Source organism: Gorilla gorilla, chromosome 22 (assembly GCF_029281585.2).
Source record: "Gorilla gorilla gorilla isolate KB3781 chromosome 22, NHGRI_mGorGor1-v2.1_pri, whole genome shotgun sequence".
NCBI classification, from domain to species: domain Eukaryota; kingdom Metazoa; phylum Chordata; class Mammalia; order Primates; family Hominidae; genus Gorilla; species Gorilla gorilla.
In genome coordinates, this window is record NC_073246.2 from 48,475,787 (window position 1) to 48,489,380 (window position 13,594).

At 49.9% G+C, this 13,594-nt stretch overlaps 1 protein-coding gene across 9 annotated transcripts in view; it reads left to right on the top strand.

Annotated features, from left to right (window-relative positions):
- Window positions 1–12,566, top strand: part of DIP2A (disco interacting protein 2 homolog A) — a 116,777-nt gene extending 104,211 nt beyond the window's left edge. For 5 of the 9 annotated variants that reach the window (XM_019017759.3, XM_063702561.1, XM_063702559.1 and 2 more), the window contains 9 exons: window positions 346–514; window positions 985–1,155; window positions 2,594–2,623; window positions 3,485–3,546; window positions 4,511–4,568; window positions 6,701–6,775; window positions 8,578–8,752; window positions 9,425–9,548; window positions 10,236–12,566. In XM_019017759.3, the coding sequence (XP_018873304.1) occupies window positions 346–514; window positions 985–1,155; window positions 2,594–2,623; window positions 3,485–3,546; window positions 4,511–4,568; window positions 6,701–6,775; window positions 8,578–8,752; window positions 9,425–9,548; window positions 10,236–10,488 (1,117 nt within the window). In that variant the 3' untranslated portion in view covers window positions 10,489–12,566. The remainder of the gene's footprint in view (window positions 1–345; window positions 515–984; window positions 1,156–2,593; window positions 2,624–3,484; window positions 3,547–4,510; window positions 4,569–6,700; window positions 6,776–8,577; window positions 8,753–9,424; window positions 9,549–10,235) is intronic. The other 4 variants (XM_019017760.4, XM_063702560.1, XM_063702558.1 and 1 more) reach the window with 1 other exon arrangement.
- Window positions 12,567–13,594: the final 1,028 nt, after the last annotated feature.

The following is a 13,594-nucleotide window of genomic DNA, read 5'->3' on the forward strand; positions in this document are numbered from 1 at the left end:
AGTACATTTTCATTAAATACACTGTCCATTATCAGTACTTGGGAAGAATCTGCTTGATTCCTTCAAACACTAGAAAGTGGTGATCCGTCTCGAGAAGTGAATGCCTCTGGAGTGGTGTCCCCGGATCCTCTCCAAGTGTTTGGAGCAGAGCTCAGAACCCCGTGCCTGCCATCCCCCAACCTTCACCCTGTGGCATGTTTTCCAACAAACCCCCCCGCACTTGGCGTCAGAACAGAATCATGCCCCTGTTGTGGCTGGAAAAGAAGTGTTCTTGAGGAAGGGAAGAGTGGAGTGCCCAGGGTGCTGGGTGGGCGGGCGGAGCCTCACGAGCCTTCCTTCTCGCAGTGTCTACTCGGGACACCAATCAGTGCTGGTGCCCCCGCTGGAGCTGGAGAGCAACGTGTCCCTGTGGCTGTCGGCCGTCAGCCAGTACAAGGCCCGCGTCACCTTCTGCTCCTACTCTGTGATGGAGATGTGCACCAAGGGCCTGGGCGCACAGACGGGTGTCCTCAGGGTGAGTGCCCAGACCCGGGCTTCTGAGTGTGCTGCAGACCACAGCCCTGGGAAGTTTAAAAACAACAAAACAAAACAAGACTCCCAAGGCCCCTCCCTGCAGTTTGAGGAAGTAGAGAAAACCCTTTCCCACTAGGGGCCCTATGTACACATCTGTCCTCCCACGGCCCACCTGTCTCTGCCGCTCCACACCCCGCAGGAGAGGAGGGTGGGGAAGTAGGGCAGGGTCCCTGCGAGATAGCGGGGTGGAAGTCTGGCCGCGTGGGAGGGCAGGCGTGGGATGCAGGTCAGATGGGAATCCTTTAGTGCATCCACACTTAGGGTTCTGTGGAACAGACACAGCCTGCGGAGAGGAGGTTGGTGTCCAGCTCCACCTCTGTGTGCCCACCCGGAGATTTCCCAAAACAGTGCCCAGGGCCCTGGCAACTCACTGAGCTGTGGCTGTGGCCTGACTGCTCACCCCTCCCGCAGATGAAGGGGGTGAACCTGTCATGTGTGCGCACGTGCATGGTGGTTGCCGAGGAGCGGCCCAGGATTGCGCTGACGCAGTCCTTCTCCAAGCTCTTCAAGGACCTGGGCCTGCCAGCCCGCGCCGTAAGCACCACGTTCGGGTGCAGGGTCAACGTGGCCATCTGCCTCCAGGTGAGGTGCTTGGGGCCTGCGGTTCTCGAAAGCTGGCTGTTGGCAGCATGGAGACCAAGTTTCCCAGTTGTTAATGTGCAGTTTTGTACCCGCCTGATCTATTTCTCCTTCTCTGAGCCTTTGATATTTTTCATTTCCATGTAACATTGTAGCTTCAAGGGTTTTATTTTTAAAGATATTCTATTCTAGTGGAAGAAAGGCTTATTTGGAAAAAAACACATTGTTTTTGAACAGTGACTAGTAACTGTAAGACTCTCTAAGTTAGATATAAAACACAGCTAAGTTCTTAAAGCAAGATTGAACTTACTGTTTTAAGATATCTAGCAATATTAAATTGAAACATTAATAAATGTGGTAATTTGTATTGGCTCAAATTCATTTCTGAAACCACGAAATGTCTTATTAAAAGGAAGCACCAAGTTTCAGGCCAGGAGTGGTGGCTCACGCCTGTAATCCTAGCACTTTGGGAGGCCGAGGCAGGCGGATTACCTGAGGTCAGGAATTCGAGACCAGCCTGGACAATATGATGAGACCCCGTCTCTACTAAAAATACAAAAATTAGCTGGCTTGTGGTGTGCGCCTGTTGTCCCGGCTACTTGGGAGGTTGAGGCACAAGAATCGCTTGAACCTGGCAAGAGGAGGTTGCAGTGAGCCAGGATCTCACCACTGCACTCCAGCCTGGGCGACAGAGCAAGACCCTGTCTCAAAAAAAAAAAAAAAAAAAAAAAAAATAGGTAGCACCAAGTTTCAGAGATTGAAGAGCTCACGGCAGTTCTGTTTATTGCTTCCTCAGATAGCTACAGCTATTTCCCAGATTTTGTACTAGTATCTCAATTTCATTTCTTTCTAAAAACATCTTAAAACCAAATGGCTTTTTAGATAACCCTACATATCAAACGCCTTATTCACCCACATAGTACAAGAATAGCTGGAAGGGAATGGCACCTGTCCGTGCCAGAGCAGGGCTGAGTGCAGGTCTGTCTCTGTTTCCAAAGTGTTTGCTTGGCCTTGTGCCTCCCCATCACAGTGGCAGTGCACGCAGGGCAGGGCGGGGGCTCTGCTCACACCCTCTTCACCACAAAAAGACCCCTGACCACTCAAGCCTCAGACCCTTGTCACGCAGCAGAGGAGATCGGGCGGGAGCCTTTTGTGAGCTCGCTTCCTGTGTAGGCTGTGGCTGAGCGTGGGTGCTGGCCTTTGTGTTAGCGGCTCTGCGTCTGCAAGCCTGGGGCCTCCTTGCTAGACGTCGGAAGGGTATGGATGCCACACATGATTGCAGAAATGATGTTAATGGGATGTTCACATTTGCTCTTTAAGATACAGAGGTGGGTTTTGCTCTCTCTTTCCCTGTGTTTCTCATGTGGCTGCTGCTTCTGTGTGTGTTTCCTGTGGCTGTCTCCTCCCTGTCTCACTCTGCTGCCTCCTTGGCCTCTGTCAGCCCAACAGGCTGGGAAAGCTGGCTGAGCAGGTATGACCTTGACCTTGACCTTGTTGGTGCCTCTGTGCTTCCCCCTCCCATGAGTTCATGTGACTTTCTCGTGAATTCTAGACAAACATGTTTCTTTTGCTGTCTTACTTTGTTCACAGTGGATATTACTTGACATATTACAAAAGCTCCCTTGTAACCAAATTTAAAAGTAAAACTATTTTCAAAAAATGTTAATGCTCATAGCATTGCCTTGGGAGGAAGGGCTGTGTTTAGTTCCAGTGCAGAGGTGTTTAATTCCAGTGCAGACATAGGTTATGTTGTCTGGGATCTTTAAGGGTGATGTTGATCAGAGTACTCATTTAACTGATGTTCCTTATTGAATAAAATGACACATAATGAATGTCCTTTAGTCGGGATTAATGTTAACTGTAAGATTCAGAAAGGAAGAGAGTAGAAAGGTGAAGACTGCCGTCCATCTCACCTGAGTGAGTCTCGGCTGCGAGCAGTCCCCGATAGAATTAGGCTGGTTGGTGAGAGGCAAGGCCCTGCCTGACAGCATGGTGGAAATGCCCCTCAAATCCTAATGTTGTTTTCATCACAGCAAGAGACCAGTGGGAATAGAAAGTTGTTGGAACTGAAATGTAAAGTGGCATGATTTGGTGTTTTCAGAGTCATTGAGTGTTTCGCTCAATATTATCAAGCTCTGTGGATGTTTGGATGGAAAGCATCAGACTGCCTGGGGGACCTCGAACCCCTAGGCAGACTCACTGCAGGGAGCAGAGCTGCTACCTTCTTGGGTGTCCCCGGGGGCCAGGGAGGAGCTGCCATGCAGCTGTGCCTGTAGAAACAAGTTGTAAGTGAGGCCCCTGAACAGAAGTTCCTCTGCTGCTCTCCTTCCAGGGCACAGCTGGCCCGGACCCCACAACTGTCTACGTGGACATGCGGGCACTGCGCCATGACAGGTAATGCTCCCAGCCTGCCTAGGCCCCATGGATACCCAGTGGCAAAGCGATGCAGACCGGGTCTGCACTGACTATGCACCCCTGGGACCCAGGCATTAGAGGACAGTGGGGCCAAGTCAGGCCTACCGGGACACCTGGATGGGCACATGAGAGGACAGCTGGCTACATTGGGCCATCTGCACCAAGAGGAAGAGGAGAGCTGTGTGCCCCACTCCAGGCGTGCCTCCCAGGGGAGCTCAGTGTCTATCTCTGTGCGCCCGTGTCCCCAGGGCTGCAGTTAACATCCCTTTATCTGTCACACAACCAGGAAGAATAAGAGTGGCCCCTGTGACATTTGGTTCTTTAGAGGGACAGGGACAGAGAGAAGACAAGTAACCCATCTACTGGCAAGAACGTTTCTTACCCGATGACCCATGTGACATTTGGTTTTTAGAGGGATAGGGACAGATAGAAGACAAGTTATCCATCTACTGGCAAGAACGTTTCTTACCTGATGCTGTCATAGAATCTGACTTAGTATCATCTTGATAAACGATGGTGGTGCATACAGTGTGTGCTTGCTGGTCTGTGGTCAGATGTGTATCAGGGCCCCTCCCAGCCTTGAAGCTCAGATCCCAGTCCTGGATTCTCAAGTATGGCCACACTGTAGCTTGATGTAAACACTAGGTTTAGCTTACTGGGTGCCAGGGGCTTGCTGGGTTCAGGGAGGACCCAAACGAAATGTAGAGTGAGCTGCTGTGAGCACATGGGGTGGGTGGCGAGTGCATGTGGGTGGCGGCACTTGGGACCACAGCGTGGTTGGGGTGTCCCTGCCATTCATGGCAGGTGTGCTGTGGAAAGGTTGACATCCTGACTGTTGTCAACAGACCCTCAGAGTGATCATTTCCAACATCATGATCTGCCCTTTCAGACATTACTACCTGTGTAGTAAATTTTGTACTGAAATTTTTCCCTTAATTTTTAGGGTTCGTTTGGTAGAACGGGGTTCTCCGCACAGCCTGCCATTGATGGAGTCTGGAAAGGTAGTGGAAACCAAGACGCGTGCATTCTGAGTCGCGTCTGAGACCTTTGTCTGAAGCATCACCCCGTGGAGGGTGCTAGGGGCTGCGGCTCTGATGAACACAGGTCGACTTCTGGTTGGGGTGGGCTCGGCTACTGCAGAAGTCTCCTTCCCTCCTTTGCGGCTGGTATATAGAATTAGTTATGTTTTTAAACACACATCTGAGCTCAAAGCCAAGAAAGGGAGAACTTCAGGTGCAGGAATAAAGAACTCCCACTGGGTGGGTGGCAGGCCTCAGGCCTCTGGGGCCAGGGCCATGGAGGGGGGGTTCCGGCCCACCTACACATTTAGAGTTAAATGGAGTGGCCCTGGCCCTAAGTTGGAGATGGCAAAATCTCATGCCCTAGTTTAGGGTGTCAGCAGGGAAGAGGCCCCCAGAGCCTGTGGGGGATCTGGGGGATCCTAAGATGGCCCGAGGACTCCCAGGAAAAAACTGAGATGCTGCAAGAGGTCAGCAGACATAGGCACAGAACAGCATCCTCTGAACCAGGAAGGGTTCAAAGGAAGGAGGAAAGGCCACACAGCCCAGGAAGGCAGCATGAAGAGTAAGCCAGGCTTGATATGAGTCGGGGACCCTGGTGCCTTCACAACCGCAGAGGCAAGAGAAGGAGCTCGATATGAGTGGGCAGCTGCTGCGCATCCAGCGAGGGCTGTGGGGGCCCTGGTGCCTTCACAACCCCAGAGGCAAGAGAAGGAGCTTGGCCACCCTGACTCCGTTCACTGCCATGGCCACAGCCACCTGTGGGGAGTCAGAGAGGGGTCCAGAGAGGGACCCTGCCAAGCCATGTGATGTCCAGGACACAGACTCCTGCAGGGCAGCAGGGGTGAGACTGCGGACAGAAGGCACAGCTGCTGTGAGGGTCTCGAGGTGGGAGCTACAGGGAGGCTGGTGGGACTGGGCTGAGTGTGGGGAGCAGAAGGAGTGCGTGAGTGAGTGAACTCACATGCAGGTGCAGGGGCTTGAAAAGCTCCCTTCCCATGTCCCCTGTTACAGTCACTTTAGGCGGTAGACCAGCCGAGAGTGGAGTTGGGTGAGCTTAGTGGACAGCACATCTGTGGGAGCCGTGGGCTGCTGCACGTCCTCCCTTCTCTGAGCACAGGGACATGTGAGCCGCCATCGCACACAGCTCTGCATCATCCTTGGTGTAAACTTGGCAGGTTTCCCTGGGTCATGGGGCCTCCACGTCGCTCTTTTCCCTGTCCTGCCATGTACAGCCGCACTGTAATTGTTTAGCTCACCCCCTTTTATTGGACGTTCTTTCCTATTTTGCTGTTACAATCACTTGGGCCTGATAGGCTTGTGTCCTGGAAAGAGCTCTGGTTTTGGGGCTCAGCTGGGACATGCAGGGAGATGGAGGCTCCAACAGCATCTGGGGAAACAGAACAGTCCCACTCCGCCGGGGAGGGTCTGGTGCTAGCCATAGCTCACACCTCCCTGTGGCCCCTTGTCCCCTCCTCTTGCCTGCCCTGAGCCTGCAGTGTCATTGCCCCCATTTCATACGTGAGGAAGCTGAGGACACAGAACAAGCATCCAGGCCTTGTGCAGTCAGGTGGTCTGACCTGAGCCCAGTGAGGGAACACTGGGACCGGGCCTGGGATGCCAGGTAAGAGATGGTGGCCTCTTGCCGTCCTGAATTGGCACAGAGCCAGTGCTCAGTGGTTGGACTGACTCGGAGTCACGGGCAGGAAGAACTTCCTCATGGTCAGGTTCCTGGCCAAGAACTAGGACAGACATGTGCCTCCTGCAGGGCTGGGCACAGGAGGGTCACTGCACCCCTGGATGGATGCCCATCAGGTGTGCTGGCATCACCTGGCTGATTGTCTTTGTAGGCTTAGTGACCCTCTGCCCCTCCTGACACCCAAAGACGGGATCCCTTCTCAGGAACTGGAGTCATTTTGCTTATTTCTATTAACATCTCTTATTTCTTTCAAAATTCAAAGTCAAATTTGGAGCGGCCTCTAAACTTCCTGACCTGACATAAGCACATCAGTCCTGCAGGCCGACTTCTGAGGGACGTTATTTTAATGTCACTGAATCAAGAGAGTCTCGTGTCATGTTTTCTTTAACAAGGGACATAGCTCTCCTCCTTCCAGATCCTCCCTGGCGTGAAGGTCATCATCGCACACACCGAGACCAAAGGACCCTTGGGAGACTCACACCTGGGAGAGGTGAGCAGGGGCCCATGGGAGGGGCTTGAGCTCTCCAGCCTCACCAGCTTCACCTTCCTTCCCTTTTTGCTTCAGATTTTGGAATTCTAAACTATGGAATAACACTTGCCTTTGGGAATCTACCAGAAGCCATTTGGTCCTTCCCCCGTGTACCTCCCAGACCCAGTTCATATGTAGTATTTTGGGGTACTGTGGGACAAACTGCCTCATCCCTGGGTTGACCTAACCAAGAGAGGGGAACCCCTAGGTTTGAGGGCACTGACAGGTGAGAGGAGCTGCACAGGGACCAGTGGCAGTGTGGAAAACAGCTACCTTGTGCAGGACCCAGCAGCTGCTACGTACACGTGGTCCCTGGCACCCAGGCAGGAGCACAGACACGGGGAACTGGCAATAGGGAGCTCTGCACCAGAAGAGTTCAGGGCCTCCACCTGCAGCTGGGAGGTGTGGGGAGCTCAGAGCCCTTGTCCTGAGGACACAGTGGAGGGTGCGGGTCTCCCTGAGAACACAGAGGCTATACAGGAATCTGTTGGGTTGAAATGTCTACATGTATTGCACGTACATCTTGCTGTAATTTGGGACAGGCATGACTCATTATTTACAGGCAGTGGTGGCAGCTTGACGTGCAGTCCCGAATGTCCCGAATGTGCAGATCGATCTGTTGTCATGGGAGCATAAGGACTCACGTTCCTAGTCCTATCCTCTTGGGGAATGTGCTGTCAAATTGATGTCTTCAAACCAGGCGGGCACAGGCATCATTTGTGAGCTCTGCTGTGAAGCCAGACTGGGGGCTTCCAGCAAGCCGTGCCCAGAGGGAAATCACTCAGCCTCAGCCGGCTTCTCCTGACTGGGACAAGGGTGTGAGCGTGCGGCCCCTCAGGTGGTCTTACCGTGTCCTGATGGGAAGGTGTCCTGGGTCCCAATCCTGAGTGTGGCTGGTGTGAGGGACCCTCCCCTCAACCATCCCACTTCCTGCACAGACAAACCCAGGTCTGTAAGTCAAGGGTGTGCCCCCAAGAAATGGAGAGTCTGAGCCAGGCATGGGGACCCACCTCTTGTGGCAGATGCTCAAGGGAAAACGCCCCTATTGGCCACCCCCTTCTCCTCTTTCAGACGCTGCCATGCAGGGGCGTCTTAGAGCCAGTCGAACTGACTGTGGGTTCTGGACGGACTCTCTCTAGAAGGGCCCCATGACACTTGGTCCTGCAGGCACAGGCCTCTGGTTCCTTGGTCTCTGCATGGATGCACAAAATGCTTACGTGTGTAGATATGCGGGTGCACACAAACACGTGAACAGACAGGTGGACACGTGAACACGGATAGTGGACGCACACACACACGCATGGGGCTGACGTTAACCCCGGGACGTGCCGTCTGTTTTCAGGGCCTCTGTCTTACTGTGAGTCTGAGCAGCTGCACGCTCTCCACTCTGTAAGAACCCTCATTCCTTCAGCCTGTCGCTGTTGTGGAATGTGGGTTGCTCCCGGCCCTCTCTTATTACCAACAATAGTTGGATGTGAGGAAGGTGGAATTGCCCCTCTCGACTTACCCACGTAGGATAGAGTCCTACAGATGACATTCTTGGGTCAAAGGAAGAAACGCAGTATTTAAGGAGAGAAAAGTTATGTTTGCTTTCTGTGCTTGTAATTTAACTTAGTTCATAAAATAAGAGACAATGAATATTATCCGCCCTGACTTCGTTCAGTGTTTTCTGGAGCATTATTCTTGGCCAGTGGATGTCTCGTGACAGAATCTGAACTCGGTGGTTGGTAACACATCACATGCTTGTCTTCTGGGCCCACCAGATCTGGGTAAGCAGCCCCCACAATGCCACCGGGTACTACACAGTTTACGGGGAGGAGGCGCTTCATGCCGACCACTTCAGTGCCCGGCTGAGTTTTGGAGACACACAGACCATCTGGGCAAGGACCGGCTACCTTGGCTTCCTTCGGCGAACAGAGCTCACTGATGCCAGTGGAGGTGAGGGGTTGTGGTGAAGCCCTGCGTGAGTGCTGTGCGGGGAGGACCTGGGCTCCCCAAGAGCTTAGTCACCTGCTAGCACACCTCACTCCTTGCTGTGGTCTGGTATTGCTCCATGTGGGGGGAAGGTGTTCTGACAGCGGTTTTCTCTGAAAATACTGTTTTCCCTCCATGACTGCCCCTCACTGTCCTTGGGCCCTTGGCCTCTGCTGAGGGCGTGGGGGACGGTGTTGGTGATAAGGCTACCAGGCTTCTCCCCGAGGCCAGGCCGGTCTCTCTGCCGCTGTGTCTTTACCAGTGGCTTCCCCATGCACAACCCATTCAAGGTTGTGGTCAATGTCCAGAGGACTCTGTGCAGCCACCACAAGCTGGCCAGATAAGGCAGAACTTTTGGTAGCTCCTATAGATGGTGTCCCGTTCCCAGAGATAAGTTATTTTTAATAATACGCTCACACTTGCTGTAACTTTCCTGAGGTGGTTCCATGCTGCAGAGATAACAGCCTGCTCTGCCAGGACCTCCATCCCCCTTTCTGCACATGGTGTGCGACCTCATGATGTTTCAGTTGAGACCTCCCTGTGCCTGAGAGCCCCTGCTTGGGCTCAGAGGATACGAGTGTCCAGACTCTGCATGCCTCGGCTTTCTGGGCACGTGTAAACACACACTGTTCACAGGGCGGCACGATGCACTGTATGTGGTTGGGTCTCTGGATGAAACTCTGGAGCTCAGAGGCATGCGGTACCACCCCATCGACATTGAGACCTCTGTCATCCGAGCACACAGGAGCATCGCTGAGTGGTAAGAGCCCAGGTGGAGGGCGGCTTCACATGGTCCATCCAGCCCTTCCTCTGGGCATGAGTGCTGTGCATCGGTTGGAGCAGAGCAAGGACTGCTGGGCCCTGGGCACAGGCCTCTTGCATTGTCACCCTGGTCTGCGGTGGAGCTGGGTGCCATGTAGACGAGCCCTATCTACCTCGGGCATTGCCAGAGAGGGCTGAGGACTTCTTGTGGGTTCTCCCTCTGGATGTACTCTGCAAAACATGGTGCCAGAGCACACCTCGCTGCCTGTGTTTGGGTTTGGCTTGTTTTTTTATCCGTTTCCTTATAAGTTGTAAGCTAAGAGATTGTCCCCAAATGCACAGGCGAAATGTAGATTTCCACAGGTCTCATCCTGAAGTGTTTCTACTTTTAATATGAGTTTCTCACATGGTTGTGACTCCTGATTCCTTCACCTGTAGGGAACTTGTGTTGGGACAGGTACAGCTTTCAGCATCAGATAATGCTCCTGATTCTCAGTAAAAGCTTTAGTTGGAACAGACATCCTGTAAAATGGATCTGGCCTGATCTTTAGATTGTAAATGGCCTTAAATAGCTGTGTGACATTGGTGGGCTTCACTCTTCTTTGTGCCACCCTTTCCCAAGCATTCATTGGCCCCTGTGACCTGTGCCTGTATCCATGTGACCCAGTCTGTCTTCTCTCTGCAGTGCCGTATTCACCTGGACCAACCTGCTGGTGGTGGTGGTGGAGCTGGATGGGCTAGAGCAGGATGCCCTGGACCTGGTGGCCCTGGTGACCAACGTGGTGCTGGAGGAGCACTACCTGGTCGTGGGAGTGGTGGTCATTGTGGACCCAGGGGTGATCCCTATCAACTCTCGGGGTGAGAAGCAGCGCATGCACCTGCGGGATGGCTTCCTGGCTGACCAGCTGGACCCCATCTATGTGGCCTACAACATGTGAGCACAGCACACCAGCCCAGGTGCCGGAGATGAATGAGCCCCAGCAGTCCAAGGTGTGATGTGGGAAGACACCGCAGAGCTCACTCACCGGGACTCACCGTTCCTGTGCTCTTACAGATCCCTCTCAACAGTCCCCGCATCTCCTTTTAGAAAGCACTTCCTGAATTATTTAAAGAAATATTTTGAATCTGCCAAGTACATTTACAAAAGCACGGATGCTGGTATTTTAACAGATGGAGAGACAAGGAAAGGAAAGGAAAGGCCTGGCATGGGCATTGTGAGGAATCACAGGCACCGAGGTTGTTCTCTGCTGTACTGCAAGTTTGCACTTTCTTTAGGCTAAAAATATAGTTCCTGATTTTTAAAATTCAGTTATTTATTCCCACTTCAAATGACAAGTTCATATATAGAATTTACGGGAGAAACTTGAGACCATTTACGGGGAGAAACTTGATTCTGGGAAGATAGCAGAGTACAAACCAGCTGCCTCACTTCTGTTTCACAGGGAGGCTGATGGAAAAAGGAAGCAAGCTGGACCCATCCTCCCTGCTCACAGAGGGCACTGTGGTCACACACAGTGCCTCCTCTGCCAGTTCCTTTATTGAAAGAGGTGTGCTGGCTGGCCACGGTGGCTCACACCTGTAATCCCAGCACTTTGGGAGGCCGAGGCGAGCAGATCACGAGGTCAGGAGATCGAGACCATCCTGGCTAACATGGTGAAACCCCGTCTCTACTAAAAATACAAAAAATTAGCCGGGTGTGGTGGTGGGCGCCTGTAGTCCCAGCTACTTGGGAGGCTGAGGCAGGAGAATGGCGTGAACCCAGAAGGCAGAGCTTGCAGTGAGCCAAGATCACGCTACTGCACTCCAGCCTGGGTGACAGCGCGAGATGCCGTCTTAAAAAAACAAAAAAGAGGTGTGCTGCTTGTCAGCATATATTGTCATGGACACTCAATAAGTGCCATTTTGGACTGTCAAATTTAGATGCTTTGTTTCAGAAAGATAAGCCAGCATTTAGTTTTAAATCACTTTCCTGGTTTGTAACTTGATGCTGTTTAGTTAAATTGCTAGTTCTCCTAACACTACAATATTAATTCTTCTCGTGGAAGTGTACTGATTTATTATTTTTATTCCAAATCAGCAGATTTGGAAGCATTGTGGTAAAGTCTAAGGTTTTCATATCCATAGTGCTGTTTGGTGAGTACCGGCAGTACAGTTGAGGGGAGCAGGGAACAGCATTGCCCCGTATTGAAGGTGGAGAAGGTTACATTCTTCACTGCTTTTCGCATTTTGAGTTGTGTGCCTATAAAATTTGGCCAAACCATTTTATTATTTTGTTCAAACTTGACTAAGCTGAGTGATCTAAAATTATACAGAACCTAAATCAGAGAATGTAAAGTCCTTTAGTTACTTCTAAGAATTTGAAGTCAAGCACGAATCTAAGACATAGATTATTTTTATATAGCTGATGAAGAGTATGTTATGAAATTGTTGGGTTTTTGGCGTATTGAGGGTGGCAAATTTTGTGAATCATGCATGCTTCACAGAAACAACCAGGTTTTTCCAGAATTAGTCTGGATCAGTGCCTAACAAAGCTGTTATTAATTCTCTGCACATGAGCCTGGCTAACTGGGCCAGCTCTCATGTTTTACTCCTGTCTGGCTACAAATAGCACTGTGCATAGTAGCCCTGTTTCCCCATGGTGTTGGACTGTGGTAAAGTATGTTGTAACATACTGGAATTCTAATAATCCTGTTGTAATTATGTACAGAATCTATGTAACTTATTGTTGACATACAGAGGTTTGGGAAGTAGTCTAACGGACATTCCTTACAATAGAATGGCTGGGAAGGGAAAGAAAAAAAAAAAACTACCTAACTCCAATCTTAATGTTGTAGTTTTATAGCAAACAAAAATTGTCAACTTTTTGTATTGAAAGGTCAGTGGTGGTAAGACAAGGTGTCTTGTAAATTAAGATTTTAAGAAGTGCATTAAAATGTTTTAGAATTACTCTGGGAATTCTGTATATCACACTAAAATTTTTATATCATTATGTTAATAAAAGTTATTGACTTTGTAATTCTGCATTTTGAAATGTGTGAAAAGGGTTTTTAAATTACCCCGAATAGGTTGTATCTTATTTTGCTTTTTTTTCTGACTATAAAAGCAATTATGCTTATAGCATGAAATCTAGAAAGCACATTAAAGTATAAAGAAAGTTAAAATTTCTTATAATTCTACCTCTGAGTAAATAGCAGCATTCGTATGTAACATAAACCCTCTCAGGGATTTATTTTTTTCTTTTTAAAAATTTTTTACAAAATTAGGATCAAGTGCTTTTTTAAATAATTTGCTTTTGTACTTAATAAATTATAGACTTTAAAATCTATTACATATATTCTTCTACATGTTTCAGTGGCTGTATTTTACAAGTGTGCCATGAGTAAATGTAGTATTTGCTGTATTGCCGTACATCAGCGTTGTTTGAACAGGACTGCAGTGAGCCCAGATGCATGTTTACACTGCCATGATTACAATTACTGCCTTGGGCTCGGTTCTTATAGGTAGAGTGAGTGGGTCAGAGTTCACGCCAGGTGTGAAGCTTTGGGTACCTGCTGCCCTCCAGAGGGGCAGGATGACAGCATGGAAAAGGCCTCTTTGCAGATACCAAGTAATGTTGGCAATGGACATGTGCTCAAGATTAAAATAACTCTTTAACAATTTGATAGGCAAATAAGTGTTGTGTCTGGTCATGTTGAATATGTCCTCGTGTTCATGGCCATTTTTAGTTCTTATCTGATGTATTTTGTTCAGATTTGGCAGTCCTTATGGTCAAGTTTTTTCTTACTGACATGTAGGAGTCTCTTTCTATTAAGAATTATAACCTCCATGTACTTCTTACTTTTTCTTGTGGGTTATTTGTATTTTGGTTCTATCTGTTTTGGTGCAGATGGTTTTTTAGATGTTATATTTATGCAAACTGGTTATTGTGTTTGATTTCAGATTGTGAATATAGCTGATTGATTTCAAAGTGGTTCTACTGGAATGATCAGCATAAACCAATGGGGAGTACATGGCAGAGAAATAACTAACCTCCAGTATTTGCCT